The sequence below is a fragment of the Phalacrocorax aristotelis genome, chromosome Z (genome assembly GCF_949628215.1).
Source record: "Phalacrocorax aristotelis chromosome Z, bGulAri2.1, whole genome shotgun sequence".
NCBI classification, from domain to species: domain Eukaryota; kingdom Metazoa; phylum Chordata; class Aves; order Suliformes; family Phalacrocoracidae; genus Phalacrocorax; species Phalacrocorax aristotelis.
Genome location: NC_134311.1, coordinates 46,931,580 through 46,940,773, shown reverse-complemented (window position 1 = coordinate 46,940,773; position 9,194 = coordinate 46,931,580). Strand labels below are relative to the sequence as shown.

At 39.3% G+C, this 9,194-nt stretch overlaps 1 protein-coding gene across 2 annotated transcripts in view; it reads right to left on the bottom strand.

Annotated features, from left to right (window-relative positions):
* Positions 1-3,738: 3,738 nt before the first annotated feature.
* The window catches only part of PSIP1 (PC4 and SRSF1 interacting protein 1), a 33,818-nt gene continuing 28,362 nt past the window's right edge, over positions 3,739-9,194 (bottom strand). For both annotated transcript variants that reach the window (XM_075079156.1, XM_075079157.1), the window contains exons 16-17: positions 6,903-7,014; positions 3,739-4,477 (exon numbers count right to left, since the gene is read on the bottom strand). In XM_075079156.1, the coding sequence (XP_074935257.1) occupies positions 4,414-4,477; positions 6,903-7,014 (176 nt within the window). In that variant the 3' untranslated portion in view covers positions 3,739-4,413. The remainder of the gene's footprint in view (positions 4,478-6,902; positions 7,015-9,194) is intronic.

Below are 9,194 nucleotides of genomic sequence, written 5' to 3'. Positions count from 1 at the left end.
TTTCTGAATGAGTCCTCTGAGTGAAATCCAGCATTGCACCCAGCTGCCCATTCGTAGTTAAATTTCTATGACACCAGCTGGGTATTTGTGTTTTGGCTACTTGTTAAATGCTGTGTTTCAGTGATCAAAAGTTCCAAATAGGCTTATTTACTTAATGATGAAAAATGAGAAATTAATTTTTTAACAATCCCTTGTCTGTGTGTTTGGCATTTGGTTTTTTTCTTTTTTTCTTTTTTTTTTTTAAAGCAAGACAATCAGCAATTTTTTCTTAAATCCCTTGTTATAAGAAATTGGTGTTATAACATACAGAAATAAGTCTATAACTAACTATAAATTCTATAATAAATACAAGGGTATGGAACTTGGAGATGTTTTGAGTTACATTTAAATGAAAATCCAAGGGCCCTGCCTGCTGACACGTGGAGACTTTTGTCTGTACTTACTGGGGGATGAAAAAAGGCTAGAGTATTGAAAACTGGTTGAATCTGTTGAATCTAAAAAGCATTAACCTGACTCTGTGGTTGGCTTTTTGCTTTGATCTTCATTAAATGCTCAGTGATTTGGCAGTATGAGCCTTTATAACTTACTTCAAACTTCCACAGGGTCTTGGAGGTTGTCTCCCTGATGGAAGTTTTTTGCCTTGCTGGCAAGACAGCAATTCAGAATGCTGTCTCTGCCCCTCTGATTTTACTGTTGGTGTAAAGCTCCAAAGCAAAACATGATTCATACAGACAGCATCACTTCCCACTGCTAGCTGGGCACTTGTAGCATTATCACTGCAGCCCCCTGTGCACTCGAATGATGAGCAACGAGTGACTCAACAGGGCTGCACAATATTTTAAGCCATAGTAAACTTGACTCTGGAAGTAGGGGTGCTACTGTCAAAGCTAACTGCTTTATATTTTGTGCATTAACTGTGGTTTTGTTTCCTTTCTGCAAAAAGAATCAGCCTTATTCCTTGGGAGGCTGAAGAAGTTTGACTGGCTAGTCAGTTCTCAGCTCTCAGAAATTATATTTGTATCTTTCAAGAGACGCAGCTCATGGATACTCGGGCATCTCAGAAGGTGAGATGACCAGTTCTACAACCAGTGAGATTCTGTGAATCGAGGTTCCTTGTGGTTTGTAGATGGGCAGTAAATCTGGGCAGTAAAAGCCCAGGCAGCTGAATGGATAGAGCGTGGCTTCGGTGACCTGCAGCACACAATCAGGAGCTTTACCTCTGCATCCATTGCAGTTAACCCTTTGAACAAGTGGTATGGTTGACCCCATTATCTCTGAAACAGTTGAGTAGGACAGACATGTTGGCTTGTCAACACTTGCGTGAAAACAAGGTGGATTTGGCATACTTGTGGAATACATATTACCTCTTTTTTTGGTAAAAGGGGTTTTGATACAAAGGAACCATCAAAATCAGGAAGTGCCTATGTGAAAATTGCCCTTCGAGTTAACATCTTTACAGAAACACTTCTGAGGTGAAAGTGGAAGTTGTTTTAGTTTCCTAAGGCAATAAAATACATCTTGTGACTAGCTGTTTATAGAAACATGCAAATCCTGTGTGCAGTAACCAGCTGTATTTGGGAGCTGAATGAGAATGCTGCTGTCCGGGGCTCTAGCTGTGTAGCCATCCCTTGACAGTGGTCTGCTGCAAAACACTAGACTGGTGAAACTCAAGATTTGTGGAGGCCAAACATGAGTCTGCCAAGGACAATTTCATACTGGGAGCTGCCATGGCTATTGATCATTCAGGTTTAACTCGAGATAGTCTTCAAGATCTGAAAGCTACTCAGTTTTGGTATACGAACACCTTCCATTGCACTACACAATATGTTCTCATTACGCACATGAAAAGCTTTGCAAGCAATTTTAGCTTTTAGTTTTGTGACTACTTGCATGATTTTACCTTTGTATGGGAGGAGATTGCTGTATTCAAAACCTTAACTATATTGTTAGAAACTAAAATTTCTTTCCATGCCAAGTTCTAACTTCCACTAATCACACAAGTGGATTCTGCTTTGTAAATATAGGCCTCAGTATTTAGTCATTAACCTTTCTGAATGCCTGTAGCGTGGTATTTTCATTTCCCAAGGTAGTCAGTGTGTTACTACACAGTGCTATGGCAGCTGAGCGCAACTGTATTCTGTGCAAAAAGCCATTGATGAGCTTGGTTCTTGGGAGCTGCAATGTGGAGGCCTTCCCCCAAGCACTCTTCACATCTCTTTCCCCCTTTGATTAACAGAGCTGTGAGTTCTGGTTAAGGACGACCTACCGAAGCAGTTAACATCATCTAGTTATCATCTAGGTGTACCGCTGTCTAAAAGGATGGTTAAACACTGGTCAAACTACTTGGAACAGGCATCGGCAGCAGCTTATGTGTAGTGACTACACCTCCAGACATGGTCTCTGAAGGAGTGGCATATTTTGCAAGGGAAAAGAACATTCACTGTGATGGGTTCTGGCTGAGTTATGTAAAAAAAACAGTTAACTACTGCAAACTAGGAAAGAGAACTAAATAGCAGTTTTGAACACAATAAACATAATACTGCTTGTACAATAAGTATCAGATACGAAGGTTCCAATTTCAGGTTTTTCATGCTTTTTCCTGTACCTCTGGTCAGGAGTGCTTTTCTCTGTTGTTACTTAAACCATGCAAGTGATGAGAGGGGTAGATGAGGGCTATGATCCTAAAACTATTATGCAGGTTACTATTGTAGTCTGCTAGGAAGAAGGGCGGGGGGGGAGCAAAATGGCAATGCCAGGGAAAAACCACCATCTCTTCAGAATTAGGAGGTGGAGAATAAGGAGTTACTTCATACTAGTACATTATTTCAGTGAAGGGGGGAAAAAAAGTATTAGTCAAGGCAAATCTGTCACTTTCAGATTCTGGATTCTTTCCCCTGTACTACCCTGGGTAAGAACAAAAGAACAGAACACCCAGGTGGGCTGACTGAAGTAACCATGGCAGCAAGTAATGACGCAAGCAAACAAGAAAAAATTTGACTTTTCAGTATTTGATACTGTGCTGCAATACTGAAAATTCTTCCTTGTTGAGCTGTGTAGGTTAAAGCTGCAGAAGTACTGGGTTCCACAAGGCTGCAATCATATTTTTTTGTTGCTGCCCAAGTTGGAACACAGGAAGTTCCATCTAAACAGGAGAAGAAACTTCCTTACTGTGAGGGTGACAGAGCAGTGGAACAGGCTGCCCAGGGACGTTGTGGAGTCTCCTTCCCTGGAGACATTCAAAACGCACCTGGACACAGTCCTGTGCCCCCTGCTCTAGGTGTGCCTGCTCAAGGAGGGGGGTTGGACAAGATGATCTTCAGAGGTCCCTTCCAACCCCTACCATTCTGTGATTCGGTGGCACAACACAAGGCAATACACATACCTGGAACACTGCTGCCTTCCCTGACAGCCCCCCAGCAAGATCTTAGGTCTAGTAAACTCTTTCTTTCTCACCTGCCTGGTGAGAAATCCAGTTGCACACAAGTTGTTTCTAGCTCTGACATTAGGCAAAGGCTGTGTTTCAAGAAGGAATTTTCACAGGAGCTTGCACCTATTTAATTCCCTTTCATGCCTTTAGAAATTTTTCTTAAAATACTTTACCAGTGTCTCCATTAAAATTCAAGTTAGAAATGCCCAAGTTAATGCCAAGGCAGTAAAACTGAAATAGTACTAAAAACCAGACACTTGTTCCTTTGAATGTTTTAGTCTATACAGGTTAGTATTAAGAATCAGTCTCTCTTCAGCAGTTTAGATTCTTTAATTTCTAAATTGTTCAAGACAGTGTTTTCCACCCAGTGTGCATCAACAGATTCAGTGAAAACAAGATTTCTTTCTAGTATACTTACTATACCAAAAGCATACCATAAAGCCACATTGCAGTGAATTGGCACAATGAGTTTTGCAAGAACAGAACTAAATTTGTTTAAAAAAAAGAAGTGATTAAGTATACCCATACAGCAACATTTTAACAGCTATAAAAATGCTGCTCCCAACTCCTACAAAACAGTGAAAAGACATCCCAACAAGGGCTGAAAAACTATGCACAAGTGGAGGTCAGTATCAGAGGAAGAGAGTAGATTTTATACAAATGAAGCAGTTAGGCAGTTGAAAGTATTTACACTTTTTCCTGCTATTAGCTAGACAAACATACAGTAGTCAGATAAAAATATACTACAACTCTAAGAAGGCCTGTAACATGTAAGCATTTGTTTTTTAACTGGAAATCCCATCTTTTGAAATGTGTTACCTGTGAATACTCGACAAAACTATCGGCAAAAGTGTTTTAAGTACTTCTAAACCAAGATTAAAGGGCCTCTTGTTCCAGAAAAGTTAACTTGAAAATACTATGCTTAGAAAATTTAGAACTTTCAGCAGCCTATAGATTTCAAATGTAGAAAAAAGACTCCAATGGTGTCATTTGCTTTCGAAGGCAGAATCTTTTGCTGACTTTTCAAGCTCGCTCTCTTCACTGCATGTCCTAGAAACAAAAAAAAGCAACATTACTGACCACATAAAAACACAGAGAGCAAGACTTAGTCCAGATGAATGAGTACAGCCTAACACATGTGATGCTGATGTATGTTCAGTATCAGAGGAAGCCTGGAAAGCTGAAGCAGGGAGCGACACCAGCCGCCCGTCTTCTCTGTGACAACACTGCTCCAAACGCAACACTAAGCCGGTAGGGACTGACATCGTGTTTCTTCATGTGTACAACTGGCAGGAATGGCAGCTGTTCCCCAGGGCTTTGTGTTCCATGCAAGGCTGTCCTCCCTAGCCTGCTGCCAAGTGTCAGCTCGGGTGGAAAAGCACTCTGGCTTAGCATTCCTTTCTAATTGTAACTTTTCTAGTAGCCAGGAATAATCCACTACATGTTGCAAGTACATCTTCAGAAAGGTATGGACATGTTCTGCCTCAAAGGGAGTAAAGTTCAGAACTGAACAGACAGCCCTCTGATTCGGGAAATGTACAAATTATTTGGCTTAGAGTCAGGAGTGGGAACGGCAGGGTGTTTTGAACATGGATGATTTGTTCTTGTTTTGCTTACTAGTTTCTCACTTCTAAAAAACTAAGTATTTCAAATAAAAACAAAAAACACTGCATGAAATGGAAGGTTATATGATGGACAGACACCACACTACAGCTTGCTTGAATTCAGAACAGGTTTGTGGATGCATTTCTCAACAGGCAAGGTAGATGGAGGAGGTGTTATAAAATCTGGTTTGTGGCTGTTACCCTCGCTATTTGCTAAGTCCACAGAAATCACCTCCAAACAGCCACACATGCTTTTTGTAAAAAGTATTTGTTTCTTTAGGCAAGTCAAAGAACTTGTTGGAGTGTAGACAGTCAACAGCATCTTCCAGGCTATCTGATGTATCTGCCTTAAGTTGTTTGTGACCAGTGTCCATTGAGGTGTCACACATGCCCCCAATATTCTTATCCTTAATTCCTCTAGTCACAAATGCAAAGGGCAATCTGAGACTGTCTCTCTCCCTGAAAAATCCAAGTGCTGTCAGGTTCTGCAGGAGCAAGGAAAGGAATAGGCCATGAAAAAATTCTGCCTTGGAATATCAGTGCAGTAGTCATTTATTCTTAAATACTTGGCCAAGAGTATTCTATTATTACTGAACTGCCTTGCTATTGATTTCAGGTAACTCTGGTGTTGCACTTTCTTCATACCATACTGCGGTTTGGCCAAATCACCTATTTAAGCAGCCCACCAGGCTGCATAACCTGTGTCAGGACCCTGCACTTGTGCCTTCAGTGTGTTCCCATAACATCCTGCTTGTTCAAATCAAATGGGTGTTTGGCATCGCTGGTTGAAAACTCCCAAAGTTTCAGCGTGATGACACACTGAAAGGTGTGTCGTCAAAAGCCAGTAGTGCTGAGGCTGCCTCTCAGCACACACCAAATTCCTTTTCATCTTAAGGGTTTCTTTGGTTTTGTTCCGTTTAGATTTACCTTATAAGTAACAGTCAATATTCCACTCATTTGTAGTCTTAACTTGGCAGACAGCCAAAAGAATGCCAGGCAGCAGCAGATTCTCCTGGCCCACTACAGAGTGATGAAAGGAATGCTTCCTTCCATACACACTGCTGGACACAAAAAAAAAAAAAAAAAAAAATCACTGAGCACAAGGTGCAGAAGTGCTCTGAGAAAACAAAGCAGTACTTCAAAGAAATTCAGCTCAAGGGTAATTCTTGGCCTTTTCCTCATTGTGTACCAAGTTCTATTAAGTATTTCCTATATTCTAACAAGACATACACTGCTTGTTGTTCTTGATTACAAAAAAAACATTCTTCAGTGAGGCTAAGGTTTAAATACCTCCTGACAAATTTGAGCATTCTTACAGCTTCTTGTTTGGAAAAGGTAAATACATCAACCTCTATAAAGCGTTCAGAGTTCTAAAATTTCACCAGTCTATAAGTTCAAGCCTGCAGTTAACCTGCATTTGGGCATTTCTGTAGCTATACTACAGAACAGTAATGAAAGTGGCTTGGCTATTGATTAGGATACTTTATTTCACAAAAAACTTGATAAACCCAATTAGTTTCTGTAAGACTTGGTTCAGGCTTACTTTGGTTCCAACTTAATAATAGCAAGTAGCCTAAAGCACGGGAGAAAGCTTGTACTTTGCCCTGTCTCACTACATGCTGATTTTATCCTAACAGGACATCCTGTAGTTTTTTTCTTTTAAGTCCACTGTAGCAGCAAGTGAAGCAGCTTTTAAAAAATGTTCTTTCAAAAGATTTGCATGCTATTATTATTCCCTAAGGCTGAGAGAAAACTCTGTAAAGAAGACAGTACCTCACCATCATTAAGTAACTTCAATATACTGCTGTTGCATTTACATCATTTTGCTAGAGCAGAACAGATCCTTATTTTCAGCAAGGTGGTTCACTCACTTTTCCTTACTGGTAGCTTCATGCTTATCTTTCATTTCTTCGGTGTTCTCTCCATTGTGTTGTGACTGGTCAGTGTCTTGAGCTTCAGACCCTCCATTCAGAACCTTTGAACCTTTAAAATGAAAGGGCAGGGAAACAGAACAGTACTGCAGGCAGCAAAACCGTGCTATGAAAAGCCCTAGATAGTTTCTTTACCTTCAACTCAAACACTGTAAATGTTTTCTCCTCACCTTGACACCCAGCAGCTGAAATGATAGAAAAAGCACTAACTGATACAGCTTGAGCTTCTGAAAAGTCCACGTGGTAAGCTTCATCCCACAATTTTAATAATGGGAAATGCACAGTGTATGTATTTCATGAGGTTTGGAGTTCTTGTTGTGCTTGCTCAGCTACAGATAATAGGACTAGTGCTTATTTATATTCTGAGGAGTGAGAGAATATACTTCACAAGTAAATCCCATTTACAACTCTAACCTGGTCAGACAATTTTGGGGGATTTCTGATACTTTAACTGGAGGTTATTAGTTCCATGGATTCTCATTTACTCTCAATTCTAACAAATATGTATATAATAAAAATTATGACAACAGTATATAGGGAGTAAAAATGTATAGTTATAGCATGCAATTGTCAAGCAGAAAAACAAAGTGCCATGTAGAAGCTGTATTTAGTGAAGTCGAAGGAATATTTAGCCTGTTTAAAATTTCTGTAATGAATACATGTTTTGCTCTGCCAGTGAATTTTGAGTGAATTGTTGAGGAATGTCACTTCAGGTCAGAATTGACACTCCATTTTATTTGGAGCTACAGGTTTACAAAAAACCACCACCCCTTTACAAACTATTGTGTTACAGCAAGGGAAAAAAAAAAAGTGGACATTCTGCATCAGAATACTTACAGGCCAAGAGAAACTACAAAGCAGACAAGATCATTAAGATCACGTTACTAGTGTAGACCTGCTCAAAATCAGTTCTGAATTTGAATGCCACAGGAAAAAGTCAATGAAAGAATGAATGCTATAATCTTGTTACAAAACAGATAGCCTGAAGCTGTACTTCAGCTTAAGTACAGATGGCTGTTAATTGCTGTGCTTTGTAAAGAGAGTTCAGCAATTTTTAAAAGCGCAGAAGTACAAACATAAGGAACCGAAATTTCCCTTTTGTAGCAAATGAAGAAAAAATCCACTTCCATGAAAGATCCCCCTACTCTGATAAAACTTACCTTCTCCACCTGACTAGACAACAATATGATATTTCAGTATGTTCTGCTGGAGTCTCGTGTTACCCTTATCCAAGTGGCTTCATTAGTCAGACTCTTCCATGTGTAGGATGTCTTTAAGTTTAGATTCTTTGTTAAAATATTAGCTGTGCTGATCACTGGATTGGGAGAGATCTGTGTGGAACCTTTACTATATCATACATGCTTCTCTCACCATAAAATGGTTGGATTTTATCATCATCCTTGTTTTCTTAGGAGTTAAAAACACAGTGGTATTTCAACTACAGTTATTCTGAATCCATGACACCCTCCATCAATTCAGAGTAACCTGTTTATTCCAGATCCAGGTGGTGTAACTTCCAAAGTTTTCTGTAACAGTTTAGCTCCAAGATTCAAGTTCAAAGTAAATATAATTTTTCGCTGGCGGTTGTGAAATTCAAGGATCTAAATCATTTTAATAGATGGGTAGAACTGCTACGTCATCAAGGGTTTAAGTTTTTTTGCAACACAGCTTTCCAGTGTGTCTGTTTCATTTTTTCCTCTCTCTAAAAATACAAGTATCTCTCTTACTACATTTTTTTGAAATAACCAATCTAAGTTATTGCTTACCATGGAAAGCTTTCGATATCATGCTGTACTTGTGTAAGGGCTCATTATTTATCTGGAATAGTACTGCTAAGAGCATAAAGGCCTTTTCTCCCCTAAATGATGATTATTTCTTTATTGTTAGACTGAACTACTGAAGTTGCATTACAGAAGTGGTTAAAAGCTGCTGCTACACGTAGTAACATGTATCATATAGGAAGAGGCTAGTGAAGGAAATTAAGCAGTTAAAGCATAGGTGGAAGTCTATGCACCAAAAGGTTACTCAAGCAATCGAAGGTAAGCAATATGTTAATCTACCTCATGTTTAATTTTTTTTTATTCCATAAGGTAACAAAGTTAGAAAATTATATTACAGAGAAGTAAGAAACACTAAACTCAATTCTGACAAAAGCCCTTCCCTTCAGGCAAAAGAGGTTAAATAACCATGGAAAATATTATACCTTTGAACTTGAAACTTATTATAGCAGTA